We start from the raw sequence: 20,823 nt of genomic DNA on the forward strand, positions 1-20,823 counted from the left end.
TGGTGTTGTGTGATTTTTAACTTTGTACACCCCAGTCCAACACCGGCATCTCCGAATCATGTCAGATTGATGGTATTGATGTTGGTACCAGATCTTGCTTTACTTCTTGGCCATTAATAATGAGCTGAATGTGATCAGTGCAAAATGCTATCTTTTAGTCAACATGACACACTGGTCACTATGAACCTCTGTGGGTTATACAACAATTTCCAGCATCTCATGTACTGTGTGAGACTGTGGACGAAAGTGATACCACACTTATGTTGAGCAGTGGAATTTGAAGCTCTCTACCCTGGTTCCTGCAACCTCAGGTTTCCTATGCAGTACAGATTTGAGCCGCAGGAAACCCCTTAAAAGACCTCCTGTGAGCCCCGAGTTAAAAATCCCAGAGCTAATTACAAGCTGAACTGAAAAACTTGACATTCTTCTGTTCCAGTAATGTGATTGTGTTTATATCAATGTTAATACCCTGAACTACAGCTGAGCTTTGTCACAAAAATGAGCGAAGTCCTACAGTAAGACAAAAGTGGGCTAGGTCACTAAGGGCTGAAGCCAATCAGACAAGCACACTACATACAAGAAAAATCATTTGCTGTAATAAGCAAGAATGGAATTTCAATCTCCACAATACTTTTCCTAAGTACACTGGACTCTCTGTGGGGTACAACGCAGGTGGGAAAAGTTAAATTGATGATAATTAACCAGCTCAGATGGATAGCACTGCCTTATTTCTCTCCAAGTTTTTTTTTAAACTGTGTCCAGTTCCAGTCACTGTGTTATGGTAAAGACATTATTAAGCTAGAGAGTGTTCTGAAGAGATTTACCAGGATGTTGCTGCAAATGGAGGATTTGAGTTATGGGGAGAGGCTGGATTGACTGGGACATTGTTCACTCGAGTCTAGGAGGTCAAGAGATGACCTTATACAGCTTTATAAAAATATGATAAGATGAATGGCAGGACTTATTTCCTGAGTTGAGTTTTTAAGATTAAGGGGCATATTTTTAAGATGAGAGGGGAAAGATTTTTTAAAAAACCATGAGGGACTGTATTTTAAGTGAGTGGTGTGTATGTGGAATGAAACTTCAGAAAAAGTGGTGAATCCAGGCACAGGTACGACATTAAAAAGACATATAGATAAGTACATGAATAAGAAATGTTTGCAGGGATAAGGGTAAAGCGCAGGCAGATGGGACTAGTTTAGTTTGAGATTATGTTCAGCATGGACTGGTTGGACCGAAGGGTCTTTATCCATGCTGGATCACTCGATGACTCTATGAAACTAGATGCAGTCAAGTTATATGTAACAAGTTGTGTAGGGTGCTGATCCCAAAATTGTTCAAAATGTAACAAGTGGACAAAACAGTAAAATGAATAAAGAGCAATTATGTTAGTAATCTACAACATTAACTTTCCATTAGGAATTTATAAAACTGATGACTTTTGCACTCAATGATTGAATGAATGATTTTATTGTCATATGTATTTGGGAAAATACAGTGTCAACTGTTTTGTTGCCATAATCTGGCGCCATTTTGGATCACAAAATGAATAAAAAGACTTGAATAGAGCTTCATCTTCTATTCAAGTGATAGAAAAGTATCAAGGCAAAAAAAAAAGAAATAATATCTACAGTCCTTCCTGTCAAACATGGCTCTGGGTTTTCTAAGGTCTCTGGGTTTCTGTAAGCTGTTAACGACTCTGGGCCGCACTAAGTCCCTGTTCCAGATCCAGCATATGCCACAGGAGTCCCTAGCTCCACTGCCCTCACTTCACCAATACTGCTGGGAGTCCCAATCTGGGCCCATCACGCAGCCAAAGCTGCAATTGCCACCTCACCACCATCGCTAAAAGTACCCGCTTCAGGCCTATCACAACCATGAGCCACTGCTGCAGCCGCCACTTCACTGCCTCTACCACGAGTTCCACACCAGCCTCCTCCGCGATGACACCTACTCCACTGCCGACAATAAAATGAAGAAGAAAAAAGAAGACAAAAAAGAAAGAGGAAGAAGAATGTGGCCAACCTGGAGCTCAGAAGCCCAAACACTATCTACTTGGCCAGCACTGCCATCTTGGGAACAACTTAGGTTGTGCTGGTTTGGCAATGTTTCAGCATCATCTGAGGTATCTTTGGAAAGGTGTGCTCTTTCTGAAACAAACTCTGTCTTTTAAACTGTCAGTTGGGGTAGTCTTATCAATTATTTTCTTTACTTACTTTATATCCTGTCACTTCTGATTCATTTTCCATTGCTTTGACATGATCCCAGTTTAAAACAACTCCAGAGCTGGCTGATTCCCACCAGATTTTACCAGGTGCTTGACTTGGTGCTGTGAGATAGCGAAACAATGTGTCAACATATCAGTGAAAGTGAAGCACATGTGCAGCGAGCTTTGCATTAAATAGATTCTTGTATTCAAAAGCACAGTGACACAAAACTTAGGTCAATGCACAATACCCTATCTGCGATTTGAAATTAATTAAGTAGCCCTGTCTGACGATCAACCTTTTTCAACCTCACCAACATGGATCAATTGGTTTTTCAACCATCCAATTCTTGTGAAACGTTGCTCACACACAGCAGTAACCACACTTCAAAATAAAATTAATGAAACTCTTTGGGCTGAAAAGAGCATTATGATTGCAAATTCATGATTGCATCCTTTAGTTCCTAAACTCAGGTTTATAATTTTCCTCTTTACAAAAATAAATGCTGTAAAACTGAAGTACAAACAGGGCTGCTTGACGTGTGAGGTTGCTGTTCACTGAAGCATCTTGGTCAGGATGATTTTCATAAATTCAGCCACCAAAACGTAATTTATATCAACCACTTCAGGTGACGAATTTGCAGGTTTTTACGGTTTTGCCTTTCATCTTAGTGGGTGTGGGAGGCGCAACTTGAAAATCCATTCACAAACATATCAGTTTTGAAGTAATACGTACGTGGTTTTCGGGTTGTGACATTAACTAGAGGGCTGGCGGGTCCTGTTCCAGCACTGCTGTATGCTTTAACCATCAGGTAATAAAGTGTACTGCCCTTCAATCCCGTGACCCTCGCTGAAGTAACGTTTCCATTTGATCTCAGCTTATCTGCTGTCTCTTCATTCTCATCGTCTGCCCAGTACCATATCTTGATAACAAAATACAAAAGGATCATGGAGTCAACAGGAATTAATCGGAAGCAGCTTAACGCCCTGTCATAAAGCAAAAAGTTCAAAAGACAACTGAATAGACTGCATCAGTAACTGATGGTGGGGCTGCAAAAGCTGAAGCCATTACCACAATCAACACGTTCAACTGACATGGCCTTCTGCCATTATTCACAACTCATCTAATAAAACAACAATTGTGAAACAAATTAGAAAAGATGACCTGTGACCTATGAAATGCTGTGATCTGTAAACTTCAGGGGCCTGGTTTTCTGGGGAATGGCTATCTCACTCAGATTGACACCTCACTGCTTTTTTTAAGACACTAAAAAGCTCTGCATTTCTGACCGGAGATTTAGGATCCTTCAGCGCCACACTTCCACTCTGACAGGTCCCTTGTCGTGAAGAAGAATTGGGGAATCTAAACACATCTCCTTTATCATATAAGTCAGTTGCCATATTCTGAAATTTAAAGGACCAGCATTAAAGATTGGCACTTTTACAGTTGCTTTGACAGGACGCTGTCTCAGGTCAGAGCTTGAGAAAATGTAAGAGATCCAGGGAAGATGGAGGTGAGAGCTGATGGAAATTGTGGATCAGTATATATTTAGAAGTTAGGCTAGTATTTAGTAGACTAACTTTTATGAAGGGAATAGATAGGATAGAAGCAGGGAGGTTGTTTCCACTAGTGGGTGAAACTAGAACTAGGGGGCATAGCCTTAAAATAAGGGGGAGCAGATTTGGGACTTAGTTGAGGAGGAACTCAACCCAAAAAGTTGTGAATCTGTGGAATTCCCTGCCCAGTGAAGCAGTTGAGGCTACTATGTTGAATATTTTTAAGGCAAAGATTTTTGAATAGTAAAGGAATTAAGGGAGAAGGTGAGCAGGCGGGTAAGTGGAGCTGAGTCCATGAAAGATCAGTCATGATCTTACTGAACAGTGGAGCAGGCTCGATGGGCCAGAGGGCCTACTCCTGCCCCTAGTTCTTGTGTTCTTACATTCTTATGTTCTTATTCCTGAGTAACTATTACTCCAACTGCAATAGAGCCCTCCAAATTCTCCAGTTTATTTGGAGACCTTCAGAAGTGTTCCATGCATTCAGCAATACTCTAGCAGAACTTTCAACTTAGCAGGCAATTCCTTTGGAGTTTGCTATAGGATCCCCAGTACAACATCCATCGACTTCAGAAAGAACTATGTGGCCATTGGAAATTCCTTGCCTCAGTGACAGCTGAAGTGGTGAGCTCTGGGTGTTCTTGCTAATGTGTTTGTTGGGATTTAACTCTTCTTCAATAGTCAGAAATTGCTAAGATGGTTAGTTTCATATGGTAGCTCTAACTGATTGGACTCCTATCAGTCATTGTTTCCATGTAAATATTCCAACAGAAACTATAAGCTGAAATATAATGACTAACTGAGACAAATAAATGTGTCGGGTGAAACTGGTACTTAAAGGCCAGTGACTCAATCTGTATGTCTCAACATTTCCTGCCATTTTCAGCAAATTTCTTTGTACCCATGAGTGCAGTCCATCTGCTATGGAGAAATAACAAACTTTTGAAAATGGAAGCCTGTTTGTGTGAAGTTTGCACATTCTCTCAGTGTCCGCGTGGGTTTCCTCCAGATGCTCCAGTTTCTTCCCACAGTCCAAAGATGTGCAGGTTAGGTGAATTGGCCACGCTAAACTGCCTGTAGTGTTCAGGGATGTGCAGCTCAGGTGCATTAGTCAGGGATAAATTTAGGATAATAGGGGAGGGGAATGGGTCTTGGTGGGTTACTCTTTGGAGGGGTAGGTGTGGATTTGCTGGGCTGAAGGGCCTATTTCCACACTGTAGGGATTCTATGATTCTATTGTTAGAAATAGATATTTTTTCAAAATTAATGAGTTTACACTAAATTTAGCTTGAATCTCTCCATTTCATGGAACTGAGAGAACATGTGAACCCAAACTTGAACTTTTTGTCCAATAATATCTCTCAACAAGTTCCATCTTGGAAGTTGTTACATGGACAACATTCTGTTAAAGAAGGAGAAAATGAGGTCTGCAGATGCTGGAGATCAGAGCTGAAAATGTGTTGCTGGAAAAGCGCAGCAGGTCAGGCAGCATCCAGGGTACAGGAGAATCGACGTTTTGGGCATAAGCCTAACCTGCTGCGCTTTTCCAGCAACACATTTTTAATTCTGTTAAAGAAGCCCAATGAGCAGGGAATGGTTAGACAATGGAGAATCTTTAGACAATGGAGAACAGAACTGAAATTAGATTAAAAGAAAGCAAACTTTGTCCAAACTGGCTATTTTAAAATTAATTTGAAAAGTTTAGATACTAGGCCAATTTGAATTGAGGTGAGCCTTTATAAAGTGTCGTAACTGGAGAAACTAGGAGAAAACGAGGACTGCCGTTGCTGGAGAGTCAGAGTTGAAAAGTGTGATGCTGGAAAAGCACAGCAAGTCAGGAGCTTCCGAGGAACAGGAGAGTCGATGTTTCGGGCGTAAGCCTTTCATCATGTGCTTTTCCAACGCCACACTTTTCGACTTTAACTGAAGAAATACAAAATGACCCACAAGCAATTGTTGTGGTAGATTAACGCACACCATCATAATCCTACATTTTCTTAATATTAAAATAGACAATGGATGAGGTACTATAATTTATATGGGAGATACATTGGTAAAGGTAGGTGCATAATTAGTTTATAATTCATTAAAATGTGAATCTCTGTCAGGTCATGTATACAATTGGATACCGGACTGACCAAACTGAGTGTCTGAGAAATCTACGTTTGCGCCCAAAAATGTCAATACAGGAGTCTGGTATGGTGCAGTGGAAATGTATTTACTGTACAGTCTTGTAAAATGATTGGCTCGTGGGATTTAGAAATGATTCATAGTTGGTGCTTATTGACTTACCCAGATTTTAGACTTTCAAGCTCAGTTCCTACTCAGTACATGTGGCAGATGAATGATCTTAATTGGGCAGGACATCAAAAATCAGATTCTCACCGTTGAGATAAACATTCAACGATTAAGGTCTCCTAACTTCAACTGGTGGACTGATTATGGTTTCAGAGAATGGATGAAACCTACTTGCATACATTTACATCTCAATTTTGCCATAACCTGCCAAAATTAATTTGAACTTCCTAACTTACAATATAGAACATTGGCCATGTCCTAATTTCTCAGCAAGATCAAATGCTGACTTGTTCCAGAGGTCTTTAATGCAATGACTGTACAGGTTGATTAAAAATGTATTTTATCACATATAATTTTATCATGTTCCAATGGGATCTCATAAAAAATCATGGATCCAAAGTACATTCTGACCTGATTGTCATTTAATGATCTCTCCTGTATGCAGTGAGTAATGGAGGCAAATGCAATGTAGAAACTCCCCTGTTGGCACTAACCAGCTATCACAATGATGGCACGTCTGGCTTCCTGGCTGTATGCCAATGTTACACAGAGAAAGGGTGGTAAGGCTTGGGGGTAAATGGCAGAGAGGACCTACTGTAAGCAGAGGGAAGATGGGATAAGCAGGACACCTCAAAGAACAATGGGACCTTGATTAGATGGCCAAGGAGTGGCCGAGATGGAGTTTAATTTAAATAAATGAGAGATACTGCATATTGGAAAAGCTAATCTGGGCATGACTTATACAGTTAATGGCAAGTGTAATGGGAGTGTTGCTGAACAAAGAGACCTTGGAGTGCAGGTTCATAGCTCCTTGAAAGTGGAGTAACAGGTAGACTGGAGAGTGAAGAAGGCATTTGGTATGCTTGCCTTTATTGGTCAGGGCATTGAGTACAGGAGTTCAAAGGTTATATTGTAGCTCTACAGGACATTGGTTAGGCCACTGCTAGAATACTGCAAACAATTCTGGTCTTCCTGCTCTAGGAAAGATGTTGTGATACTTGAAATGGTTCAGAAATGATTTACAATGATGTTGCCAGGGTTGGAGTGTTTGTGCTATAGGGAGAGTTTGAATAGGCTGGGGCTATTTTCCCTGGAGTGCTGGAAGTTGAAGGGAGACCTTATAGAGGATTATAAAATTATGAGGGGCATGGATAGAGTAAATAAACAAGGTCTTTTCCTGGGGTGGGTATAGGTTTAAGGTGAGAGGGAAAGATTTAAAATGGACCTGAAGGGCAACTTTTTCATGTATATGTATGAAACGAGTTGCCAGAGGAAGTGGTGGAGGCTGGTACAATTGCAACCTTTAAAAGGCATCTGGATTGCTATATGAATAGGAAGGATTTAGAGAAATATGGGCCAAGTGCTGGCAAATGAGATTTATTTGGGATATCTGGTCGGCATGGACAAGTTGGACCGAAGGGTCTGTTTCCGTGCTGTACATCTCTGTGACTCTATGACTTCTAGAATGTCCTGTGATAAAACTCCTGGAGCATCCATCTCTCCTGCTTCCTGTGGCACCAGCCTTGAGGAGCAAGGGGCACCCAGAGGGAATTCGAGGTGTCTTGATCTCCTCTCATTAATGATGATTACCCATGAGTATTGTGATGGCGTGTGGGTCTGGGTACACAGTCATACTTAGAACCTCAGTTTCTGAGGTAGCTGTCACCCTTTTCCATGGAAGCAGCCAGGAAACTGTGTGCTGGAGCATTCACAATGGACAGAAGATGAACAGACTTGTCTATCCTTCGCTTCAGTCTCATGAGGACCCTCGGCATCCTCTTGATGTTCCCCTGCCTGTCTCTGCAGGTTGAGCAATTTCAATGGATGAGTATAAAGGCACATCCTCTGCATTGGGCTCCATAGGTGACTGGTCTATTGCAGTCATATGAGTATCTTAGACCCCAGGCATTTCTTCCTCTACCAACTGAGCACTTGCATTAGTGATATGGTCATCTAATTGTGTGCTTGAGTCCACTCTGTCTAAGATGTGCAGAAAGGTGTCGCTGGCTAGGCCAGCATTTATTGCCCATTCTAAATTGCCCAGAGGGTAACTAAGAGTCAACCACATTGCTGTGGGTCTGGAGTCACATGTAGGCCAGACCAGGTAAGGTTGGCAGTTTCCTTCCCTAAAGGCCATTTGTGAACTTAATGTTTTTTTTCTTCCGAAAATTGACAACAGTTTCATGGTCAACATATAGATTCTTAATTGAATTCAAATTCCACCATCTGCCACGGCAGGATTTGAACCCTCAGAACATTACCTGGGCCTCTGGATTAACAATTCAGTGATAATACCACTAGGCTATTGCCTCCCCTTATAGCTGTGAAAGAGGAGAGTTAATTGAAGATCCACAAACCCATTTGTGGAGGAATGAGAGATACTGGCTGCATTTCTGAGAAAAGCAGATAACAATGCTGTTCATTGGCTTCTACCATTCCAAAGTTCCCCAAAGCCCTGGCCCTCACTGACCAGCTGGACAGCAGCATCCTAGAATAGTGACAAGGATCCGGAGATCCAAAAGGCCTTCACCAATCTGCTGTGCACCAGCTTGTTCTGTAATGAGAGAAAGAGAAAACTTGATTGTGATGGAAATATGTACAGGAGCCATCTGTGAACGTGCACAGTCCTGCCAGATGGTTATTATCCCCCAGTGAGTGAGTTGGGAGCATAGTGCCTGGGAAGTACTGAAAAGTCTGGAAATATAAAAGTGGGTGTGAGTGCTTCAGGGCACATCATCCTTGTCTTGTGAGGTGGACATGCTTATAAAGCATGACTGTACAGGGACAGAATCTGACTGTGTAGTGGTGTTATATATGTGAGATTGCAGTGAGAAGGTGGACACACATGCTTGGGGAGATCAGGTGATCGTTCTTCTGCTTCCTGCACTTGCTCGTTATGCATTGATGTCAGATACAACGTGAACCATTACCTCTGATGGGAGAAAGGCTGTTTTCTCCCATCAGATGAGAAGGGGAACATTCTTTCTTTCCCATATGCCCTGAAGTAGACTGTCTAGAGAAGCATCATCCAAACTGGAGAGCGGTCTTTGATGCTTGGCAGATATCTCCAGGGATGGTGGTGTCTGTTGTGGAGACTCTAGCTTGCAGTGAATGGAGTGGGGCTTGCATGACTTTTAAATACCTTGCCAGTACCTTCAAAACTGGAAGTGGTGAGAACTTCTGCCCATCATTTGCACATGATTCACTGTTCAAGTCACCTCAGAGCTTACTTGCACAAAATGAGCAGATCACCACTCCAGAAAATCGCCAGAGGGATGTGCCGTCATCCAAGACTTTAACTGCATACTTAAACTGCAAAATGGAAAAGCCGAGCTTATGTAACAGAACTAGCTAGCTTAAGAAAGTGATTTTGTAATAACTGCTTGATTGCAATGAGGTCCACATGGTTTTTTTCCGAACAGATTGAGGTCAAAGTAACAATTCTTTTAATTTGCATAAAATACTTTGTCCAGGTCAAAGTTATTTTAACCGGAATTGGCACCAACAATACTATTTCTTTTGATTTAGAAATTTCTGATATTAAAGTGAAAACTGTTGGTGTGGAAGTTCAAAATGTATAACTGTAGTGTTTAACTGTAATACCCTTTCTATTCAAGTGTACAGAACTGTACTCCATGATGTTATAAACAAACAATCCAATGAGTAACAGTAAATCTGAAGTTATATCTTTACTTACCTTGACTTAAACTCTCCTGCCACCAATAACTTAATACCAAAATTAATGCTGTAATATTTCATTATTCTTTCACAGTCATTAGGTTGAAAAACTTTTTGCATCAAAATGAATTGGCTTATTTTCCCACTGGCTGTTCAGATCAGTGACTTCATTCATAATAAATTCATCTTCAAAGCTAAATTAATCTCAAAAGAGATTGTTGATTTACATGAACCTCAGCTATAATTGCATGGACTCTTCTCATTCTTTCAGAATGAATTATGGAGTTATTTTTTTTCTTACCTCATAACCTCGCACTTTTCCTTTGCTTGTCTCCCAGGGCACAGCTTCCCAGAAAACTTGCACTTCTGAAGCTGACAGGCTTCTGGCTGAGACATTGAATGGTGCTGCAGTGGGTTCTAGATTACAGAGAGGAGAAACCCATCAGCTCTTCTGCAAGAACTTTAGCTATATATTGAACTTGGATGGTCAGTTCTGGTAGGTAAGTTTTCTAAATCAACCTGTGAAAAACAGTTTTAGAGTCATAGAGATGTACAGCACGAAACAGACCCTTTGGTCTCACTCGTCCATGCTGACCAGATATCCTAACCTAATCTAGTCCCATTAGCCAGTACTTGGCCCATATCCCTTGAAACCCTTCCTATCCATATACCCATCCAGATGCCTTTTAAATATTGCAGTTGTACCAGCCTCTACCACTTCCTCTGGCAGCTCACTTCATACACGCACCACCCTCTGTGTGAAAATGTTGCCCCTTAGGTCCCTTTTATATCTTGCCCCTCTCACCCGAAACCTATGCCCTCTAGTCCTGGACTTCCCCACCTCAGGGAAAAGACCTTGTCTATTTATCCTATCCATGCCCCTCATCATTTTATAAACCTCTATAAGGTCAGCCCTCAGCCTCCGACGCTGCAGGGAAATAGCCCCAGCCTATTCAGCCTCTCCTGATAGCTCACCAACCCTGGCAACATTCTTGTAAAATTTTGCAGAATAGGTTGAAAAATGTAATCCCATATTATTGAGTTTAATTGTTATTAATAAAACTCATTAAGATAAAGGCCATTAATAACATTAGAAACCTTGGGCCTGCCAAAATCTAGTTCCCACTGCATTTTAAATCTATTTCTGAATTTTATGTTCCCACGCTTACAATAATTTACGTGCTTTTTGCTGGATTCTCTTAATTTAATAAAATTGTGATAATTCATAATCATTAAATTGAAGTTGGAGTAAAACCAGATTTTGAAATATGCACTTCCTGAAATTGCAATCTCGTTGGCGGGATTTAAAAATAGCCACTGATCATATTGTTGTTGTCATTTAAAACTTACCAAGTTTCTCCAACATCCTGGCTGGTTTAAATGCCAAAAATTTGGTCATGTAGCCAAGAAGTCAACAATTCGTATGGATAATGATTTCATACAAACTGAAGGCAAGAGAGACAACTTATTCTTCAAGCTTTGCATTTACTGGTAACATTAAAAGGGAATATCTCAGAAGAATATGCTAAACCAGTTACAAACACTGTTGGGTAATGGCAAAAAAGTGCTGTATTTACACTCTGCAAGTTTGTGACAAGTCAGGTGGGGGGAGGTAAGAGAATATGTTGAGGAAAGAATTTCCATGAGCCTAATCACACTGGTCGTAATCATCTCATTTAGTTTAGACTTCCGATTTCCCACCAGATCACACTACAAATTACTTACGTACCTTCACAGCGACCTGATGAAGGAGCAGCACTCTGAAAGCTAGTGCTTCCAAATAAACATGTTGGAGTTTAACTTGCTGTTGTGTGATTTTTAACTTTGTCCACCCCAGTTCAACACCGGCTCCTCCATATCATTCTTATCTTTGGTAGTCTTTCAGGCCAATCAGGAGCTTTCTCAGCAGTTTAGACTAATTCAAGAATCTTCACAGTCAGCAACAAGAGGATTAGCACTGAGAATGAATCCCTTTTCTCAGCAATAAAGTCCTGCATTCTATGGTTCAAGTGTCCTTAAGATACATTGACAACTAGTGAGAGAAGTGTTGCGTATAAGTGAGGGTGTTGGGGTGGCTAATGGGTGTAAAAGGTAGGGTGTCAGATGACTGAAGGGTACTGACACCAAGTCATTAAGTGGGTGGGTGCCAGGTAGGTATGGATGTCTGACAGAAAGTGGGAATGGCAGATGGATCAGGCAGATGAGCACTAGATGACTGAAGGGACACTGGTGCAAGTGAGAGTGATGGGGCGGGGTGGCAGGTAAGTGTGAGTGAGGCTTAGGTGAGGTTGGGAGTCAGAGTGTGTGTCAGTGATCGGTAGGCAAGAATTGGAGGAGGGTGTCTATGGTTTGGGAGTCCGTGTTCTGGGGTTATGGAGGGTCTGGAGAGAAAATAGGGAGTAAATAAGGTGGCACAGTGGTTAGCACTGCTGCCTCACAGCGCCAGAGACCCGGGTTCAATTCCCGCCTCAGGCGACTGTGTGGAGTTTGCATGTTCTCCCCGTGTCTGCGTGGGTTTCCTCCGGGTGCTCCGGTTTCCTCCCACAGTCCAAAGATGTGCAGTTCAGGTGAATTGGCCATGCTAAATTGCCCGTAGTGTTAGGTTAGGGGTATGGGTGGGTTGTGCTTCTGCGGGGCGGTGTGGACTTGTTGGGCCGAAGGGCCTGTTTCCACACTGTAAGTAATCTAATCTAATCTAAAGGTATATTAAATTTAGATTTTGTTGTCATGCGTGCTCAAGTACAGAAATACATGACTACAGTGAAAAGTGTATAATGTTGTCACAAAAAAACTTAGATACAGGGTAGCAAGCGAAATGAGAGTTAAGAAGTTAACTCTCATTACTTCATTGAATAAAAGAAAAATAAAGAAATAAGGTAATAGTTAACACCAAAGTCTTTTGTAGCTTAAACTGGAAAATAGAGGAATAAGTCTTTAATAAGTCCTGTGCTTATCTCGCTCTCTGGGAGATCTCAGCTGTCTGGTCTCGACATCACCGTTGCAGATACTGTCACTGCTGCTGAAAGTGCCACTGCTTTGATCTCCCCTGGTGCCTCTGGAATATGCCTGGGCAGAATTCACTTGCATACCGAGTCAAGACAGCACCATGAGCTGCTGTGACACCAGGCCGGGACCTACCACGAACCGCCGAGAGACCAAGCTGGGACCCGCAAGACCTGCCAAGAGACCATGCTGAGAACCCACCGAGAGACCAGGTTGTGACACGCCGAGACCCACTGTGAGACCAGGCTATGAACCCGCTGAGACACCAGGCTGAGACCCGCCAAGAAACCAGGCTGGGACCCACAAAGACTCGCTGAGAGACCAGGCCGAGACTTGCCGAGAAACCAGGCTGAGACCCGTTGTGAGTCCAGGCTGGGAACCTGCTGTGAGACCAGGCCGAGACCCACTGAGAGACCAGGCTGAGACCCACTGAGAGAACAGGCTGAGACCCACCGAGAGACCAGGCCAAGACCTGGCGAGAGACCAAGCCGAGACCGGCGAGAGACCAGGCTGGGAACCTACTGAGAGACCAGGCCGGGAACACACTGACAGACCAAGCCGAGACCTGGTGAGAGACCAGGCGGGAACCCACTGAGGGACCAGACCGCGACCCATTGTGAGACCAGGCCAAGACCCGCTGTGGGACCAGGCCAAGACCATGGGGGAGATGAACACCAAAAGAGGAAAGCATTTAAAAGGGAGAAAAAAAAGGAACAAAAAAGGGAAAGAAAATGAAGAAAATGTGAAATAAACAGAAGGAGCAGAGGAGCGTCCTACTCTACTGCCATTTTGACCATTTGATATCACTTGAGCGAGCATAATATGCTATACTTTTGCATTCTAAAGAACCCATGCACCATGTTATAAGATGACAGCTGATTTCCGCACTCTGTTGAATTGTTAAATATATCTAAAGTATTCTTCAATCAGAGAATAAAGACTAGTGGTCAAGTTTTCACATTTCTCATCAGCCTATTCAAGTGTAGCATCGCTTACATGAAGCTGATTTATCTGGGCCTCTGAGGGACAAGATATATCTTGACATGTTGAAACTAAAAGGAAATAAAGCAAGTCAAGGGAACTTGCTGTCAGAAACTGGAAGGACTGCAATTTTTTGTCAAAGTAATGACGAGGCAAATGGTACTGAGTGTGTTTTATGCATGAATGTACCATCAGGGAAGGAACAAACATGCTACTAAAAGCCAATGTGATCCAAGGTGTGGCACTCCACTGCTCATTTCAATGGCATCTTATAGTCTACTGCATCACTGACACAAGGCTTTCAAAGTTTTTCCACAGATTTGAGATTTATCTCAGCTTGAGAGCTGGATCTGTGGGATGGATAAGTCCAAAGATGTGCAGTTCAGGTGATTTGGCAATGTTAAATTGCCCATAGTGTTAGGTGCATTAGTCAGAGGGAAATGGTTCTGGGTGGGTTACCCTTCGGAGGGTCAGTGTGGAGTTGTTGGTCCGAAGGGCCCGTTTCCACACTGTAGGGAATCTAATCTAATCTAATCTAATGATCATTACACTTTGATACCGAAAGACATTCAAGAGAATGGTAGTAGGGAAGAGTATTGTAAGAGGGACTGATGCTGTTCTCTGCAGCAAAGAGGCCAGACAGCTAGGGTTTGTGATATCTGCACTGGATGTGAGAAGACCTTGCAGTGGGGAGGCAATTGATGCAGTTGTTGAGGTCAATGAAGGTACCAAGGACGTAAGTAGAATGAGGAATGAAGTCCTGCTGAGTGAGTATGAGAAGTTAGACGCTAGACTAAAAAGCAGAACTTCAAAGGTAATCTCTGAATTACTCCCTAAGATACAAGCAAATTGGCACAGAATGAATAAAATTTGGGAAATGAATCCATGGCTCAAAGATTAGTGTAGGGTTCCATGGCATGGAACATCAACACCAGTGCTGGACAAAGTGGGATCTGTACCTTTGGGACAATGACATCTGCTCTGAAGAAGGGGTGCAGGACCCAAACCATTAACTGTTTTCTCTCCACAGACACTGCTGAGTTTCTCCAGAAATTTCTGTTTTTGTTTGCTACTGAACAACACTGCTGTCCTCATCAGCTGTTTACCTCGGCAAGTAGAAAGGGCTTTCAACTGAACACGGAGAATGGGGGTTAGGCTTGCATAAATGTAGCAAATCAAGTCATAGAGTCAAGTCAGGAGAGCAAAACACTAATGTTGAAAATAATGTTCAGAGATTGTCAAGAAAGGAGAGACAAAAACACTTAAAATACATCAGCAGTCTCAGCTTGATGTTGTAAAAATAACAAAATGAATCAATCTAACGAACGTTGAAGTGAATAAATAGGATAGAATATATATCTTATGGAGACATCCTGCAGGATGACAAGAATTGGGCTCTCAATGTTAAGGGTAAATGACGTTCAACAAAAATAGGAAGCACGGAAAAGTGAAGAGATATCACTCCTCGTTAAAGTTAGGATTGGTACAATAATTCGATGTGACCTTGGTTGAGGAGATCAGGATGAAATTTGGATTCAGATGAGGAGTAGTAGAGGGAAAAGGGCACTTGTGGGAGTTATCGACATGCACTCAAACAGTAACCATGATGTAGGAAGAGGCATACAAGAAGTAAGTTTGGGTGCTTGTGATAAAGGGATAGCAAACAAACTGAGCTACACTGCACCTGACGAAGGAGCAGTGCTCTGGAAGCTTGTGATTTCAAGTGAACCTGTTAGACTATAACCTGGTGTGTGACTTCTGATGAGGTGAAGTGCTTTAGGATATCAGGCGAGGAGATAAATCACCTATGTTCATGACACCACCCACGCCCTTCACCTCCTCCAAGATTTTTATTTTTCTGGCCCCCAATGCCTTACCTTCACTATGGACATCCTGTCTCTGTACACATCAATCCACCATGACAAAGATCTCCAAGCCCTTCATTTCTTCCTTTCATGCCGTCCCAACCGGTACCCTTCCACTGACACCCTCATCTACCTGGCTGAAATGATCCTCACCCGTAACAGCTTCTCCTTCCAATCTTCCCACTTCCTCCAAACTGAAGGGGTAGCCATGGGCACCCACATCGGACCCAGCTATGCCTGCCTGTTTGTCTGGTAGGTGGAACAGTCCATCTTCCACAGTAACACCGGCACCAGCTCCTTACCTATTCCTCCGCTACATCAATGACTGTACCTGTGCTACCTCATAGGAGGTTGAACAGTTCATCAACTTTACAAACACTATCCACCCCAACCTCAAATTCAACCTGGACTATCTCGGACACTTCCTCCCCTTCCTGGACCTCTCTATCACTATCTCCGGTGACCGACTAACCACAGACATCCATTACAAACCCACCGACTCCCACAGCTACCAAGACTACACCTCCTCCTGTCCTACCTCCTTTAAAAATGCCATCCCATATTTCCAATTCCTTCCCATCCACTACATTTGTTCCCAGGAGGACTAATTCCACCTCAGGAAGGCTCAGATGGCCTCCTTCTTCCACGATTGCAACTTCCCTTCCCATGTGGTTGACATTGCCCTCCAGTTCATCTCCTCCACTTCATGCACCACTACCCTTGAACACCACCTCTCCTAACGAAACAAGAACAGAACCCCCTTGGTCCTCACCTTCCACCTCATCAATCGCTGTACACATCACATCATCCTCCACCACTTCCGCCACCTCCAAACGGTGTGGACCCCACCACAAAAGATATATTTCCTTCCTCACCCCTATCAGCGTATTGGAGAATCCATTCCCTCCACGACACCCTCATCAGGTCCACACTCCCCACCAACCCACACCCACCCTCCTGGCACCTTTACCTGCCACGGCAGGAATTACAAAAACTGCATACACATTACTCCCCTCACCACCATCCAAGACCCCAAGGGATCCTTCCACATTTGTCATAAATTTACCTGTACCTCTACCAATGTCATCTATTGCAACTGTTACATCCGATGCGGTCTTCTGTACATCGATGAGACAGGAAGCCTTCTTGTGGATCATTTCAGAGAACATCTCTGGGAAACCCGCACCCACCAACCTCACTGCCCCGTGGCTGAAAACTTCAACTACCCATCCCACTCCATCAAGGACATACAGGTCCTCAGCCTCCTCCACCACCAAGCTGTTACCACCTGATGCCTGGAGGAAGAACACCTCATATTCTACCTTGAGACCCTGCAACCACAGTGGATAAATGTAGATTTCAACAGCTTCCTCATTTCCCACTCCCCCCAATATCATCCCAGTCCCAAGCCTCCAACTCGGCACTGTCCTCCTGACTTCTCCATCAGTCCCCCCCCCTCTGACCTATCACCTTCTCCCTCACCTTCATCCACCTATTGCATTCTCAGCTATCTTTCCCCCACCGCACCCCCTCCCCGCCTACAAGCCTCATTCTCGATGAAGGGCTCATGTCTGAAACGTTGATTCTCCTGCTCCTTGGATGCTGCCTGACCAGCTGTGCTTTCCGAGCAACACACTCTCGATCGGAGATAAATCAGTAAAGAAGAAGTGGCAGACATTTCAAGGGATATTTCAGAATATTCAGAATAAGTAAATTCCTATTATGAAGAAAAACTTCTAGGGAAGGACTACCATCTCTAGTTAACTGAAGTAGTTCAGGAAAGCATTAAGTCTAAGGAAAAGGCATCAACAGCAAAGGTGAATGGCAGATCAGTTAATTTAGTGTAGATGATGAATGTAAAGAATGGAAGAGAATTACTAAAAGGTCAATTAGGAGGAATAAATTCAATCATGAAAGGAAACGAGCTTGAAATGTGAAAACAGGTAGCAAGATTTTTTTAACGTATCAAAAAAGGAAAGAGTAAGGAAAGTGTGTTGCTGCTCTGGAGGAGTTAATGATAGATAATAAAAAAAATGGCATGGGCAATGAATAAAGATCATGCTTCTGTTGTGATGACATAGGATAAAAAAGATTTCCCGGTAATACCTGTAGATCTAGAGGGCAAAAGAGGAGAAGATCTTGGTGAACTTCTAATCATTGGCGAAGCAGATCTGAGCAAACTGATGGAATGCCAGGTTCTTGATCAGTAAAGGGACTAAGGGTTACAAGAAGATGACAGGATCATGGAGCTGAGAAACATATTAGCCATGATTGAATAACAAAGCAGACTTGATTGGCTCAGCAGCCTAACTTTGCCCCTGTAGCAAATGGTCTAAAAGGGGAATTATAGGTCAGTTGACATCTATCATGGGGAAGGTGTTAGAATCCATCATTGAGGAGTTTATAATTGGACTCTTGTAAAAACCCAAGGTACCTGGAGGATTCAGCATGGTTTTGTGAAAGGGAACTCATTTCTAATTTCTTGCAATTCTTTGAAGGAAAAACATGAGCTATGGATAAAGGGAGCCACTGACGTGTTGTACTTGATGCAAGGTTACTATGCAAAGTAGCAGCAAAATATGCTCTGTCTTATACTTTAATTAGCATTAGCCTGAATGTACCCTGCTTTTTTATGTTCAGAAGCAACAAACACGTCAAGCCAATTTGTGAATGAAAAGCAAAGCACTGAGCTAAGTCACATGCTCAAATTAAAAATATCAATTCGCTACACTGAAGTCGAATAGAAAAGTAAATCAAAAGATTAACCTTCCAAAGTACACCTCAGCCTGGAGATACCTGACATAATCTAGTGAGGACTGGAAACTCTGCATTCATGTGACAGTAGGAGTAATGAAGGAGCAGTGCTCTGAAAACTTATAATTTTAAATGAACCTGTTGGACCTCAACCTGGTGTCATGTGACTTGTGACTTTGTTCACCCCAATCCAACACTGGCCCCTCCTCATCATAACTATTTAACAAAGCTAGACTTTATTGATTTTGTACTGAACCATTTGTTGTTACTGCTATGAATGGCAGCATCAAAAATATATTTTACTTTTGTGGTGGTTTGGTGCTTCTTAGGGCTTCTCCAACAAAATAGTTGGTCAAGAAACAGACCATAAAACAATGCAGAGGCAAAAGATTCAAGTTTTGATCTTAGTTAGGAACACCACTAATGATTGAGGTTAAGCTGTGATTTAAGTACCATAGCAATTTCTCAGCATCCTGGAACAGAGAGAGAGGAAAGTGGTCTTGAGTTTGGCTCCCTGACCATTCCCCAGTAGCCCGAGCTCATGCTTGGATACACATGCTGTTAACACCCATGGTCACCCCACCAGGGGACCTCTGCATCTTGGAATGAAAATCCAACTGTCCTCCTCAAGGTTTTGGGACACCTGCACCCACCAACCCCACCATCCCAAGACTGAACACTTCAACTCCCCGTCAAGGACATGCAGGTCCTGGGCCTCCTCCACCACTAAACCGTTACCACCAGAGGCCTAGAGGAGGAACACCTCATAGTCCGTCTTGGGACGCTATAACCATATGGGATAAATGTGGATTGCAATAGCTTCCTCATTTCCCCTGCCCCCACATTATCCCAGTCCCAGGCCTCCAATTCAGCACTGCCTTCCAGACCAGTCCATCACTGCTCCCTCTGACCTATCATCTTTTCCCTCACCTTCATCCACCTATCGCTTTCCCAGCTACTTCCCTTCAACCCCCCCCCATGTTCCATTTATCTCTCAGCCCTGACCCATAAGCCTCATTCCTGATGAAGGGCTTATGTTCGAAACATCAATCCTCCTGCTCCTCGAATGCTGCCTGACCTGCTGTACTTTTCCAACACTACATTCTCAACTCTGATCTCCAGCATCTGCAGTCCTCACTTTTCTCCTCTTCCTCCTCAGTCAGGTTTGTGGAATGCAGAATTTTATCTCCTTGGCTCTGACCGAGGAACAAAACTGTCACTCCGAAGAGGATGAAGAAATTTGGGATTTTGATTGAACTATGAATAGCCGCTGAACAAAGGGCCAAGAAAAAGAAACAAATGCCAGCTCAGCCAACATGAGTGAACAGATGAAAAGGTATATAGCGAGAAATGCAGCAAGGGAAACTTCTGCAATGTAGAAGCTGCAATGTAGGACATCCCTCACAAGCCACTGCACATTCTGGTGTCCTGGCTCAATGTCAGTTTCAAACATGACTTGCAGGTGGTGGCAGTGTGCAATGCCTAGGGTAGTGATAGGAGCGAATGGGAGCATGGCAAATGGAAGGAGTGTAAGGTGGCACCATCATGTCAAGCTGTTTTAAAAAGCTGAAGGGAAGCTGACTACTGTGCATGGAGGGGTGCACTGGCTTCTGTCTGTCCCCCCAGGCGATGGACACTGCCGCCATGTCATGCCACGTTGTTTGTAAAGGAGTCTGTCCTTTGAAGCCGCAAAGAATGCAGTTTCTCATGGAACACATCTTGAACGGTGAGGAGGCCAGGTGGGTAATATTGTGAGGCACACAACATCCAACTATTCTCCCCCTCCCCCTGCCCCAATGCCGGTGAGCAGACCCCCCTCCTTCAGCAGACCCCAGATGACAGCCCAATGATTCTGCTCCGCATGAGGGAGCAGGGTTGCTGAGCAGTAGGAAGATGAGCTGCATAAATTCACTTCTTCTGAAATCTACATCAAGATGGCACAGATCCATCCCGCCATTCATTTGGTCATGTTGTTTCTTAGTTCAACACTGGCTACATGCTTACTGCAAGAACTGCAGCAGCAAAGACCAGTCAGAGCCATCACAGCTTGCACAAGGGAATGGTGAGTGAAACCATGCATATGGGGTCCGCTGCAGTTTGCTGCAAAGACCAGGTAGTGTTAATGATGCCTCAGCACATCCTAGGACATTGCCAACTATTGGCTGAGCACTTGAGTCCTCAAAGACCATGAGGCAATCACATCCCAGTCACTTGAAGGTGACAGTGGCTCTCGATGCCCAGTGGATTATTTCCAGGAGTCACTAGGGCATCTCACAAGCATCCATTCATTAATGTATCTGGGAGGACCGTGATGCTCTGTTTGTTAAAGCTCACTGATTTATTACTTTCCCCTGGGGTGAAGTGAGTCAGTCAGCTAAAGGGATCAGCAATGAGCAGCCTTGCATGGTTTCCACAGATGTAAGGTGCTATTGATGGCACCCATCTATCCATAGAGCTATCCCCTTCAACCCTAGCTCCTGA

At 43.3% G+C, this 20,823-nt stretch overlaps 1 protein-coding gene across 14 annotated transcripts in view; it reads right to left on the bottom strand.

Annotated features, from left to right (window-relative positions):
• LOC122559093 (contactin-4-like) overlaps nucleotides 1-20,823 on the bottom strand; it is a 2,514,776-nt gene that overhangs the window by 100,442 nt on the left and 2,393,511 nt on the right. For all 14 annotated transcript variants that reach the window (XM_087994461.1, XM_087994471.1, XM_087994472.1 and 11 more), the window contains 3 exons: nucleotides 10,041-10,156; nucleotides 2,943-3,129; nucleotides 2,217-2,329 (listed from right to left, as the gene is read on the bottom strand). In XM_087994461.1, coding sequence (XP_087850587.1) covers nucleotides 2,217-2,329; nucleotides 2,943-3,129; nucleotides 10,041-10,156 — 416 coding nt within the window. The remainder of the gene's footprint in view (nucleotides 1-2,216; nucleotides 2,330-2,942; nucleotides 3,130-10,040; nucleotides 10,157-20,823) is intronic.

The sequence above is a fragment of the Chiloscyllium plagiosum genome, unplaced genomic scaffold (assembly GCF_037043375.1).
Source record: "Chiloscyllium plagiosum isolate Xiang-an unplaced genomic scaffold, Cpla_swu_hap1 HiC_scaffold_14, whole genome shotgun sequence".
Classification (NCBI taxonomy): domain Eukaryota; kingdom Metazoa; phylum Chordata; class Chondrichthyes; order Orectolobiformes; family Hemiscylliidae; genus Chiloscyllium; species Chiloscyllium plagiosum.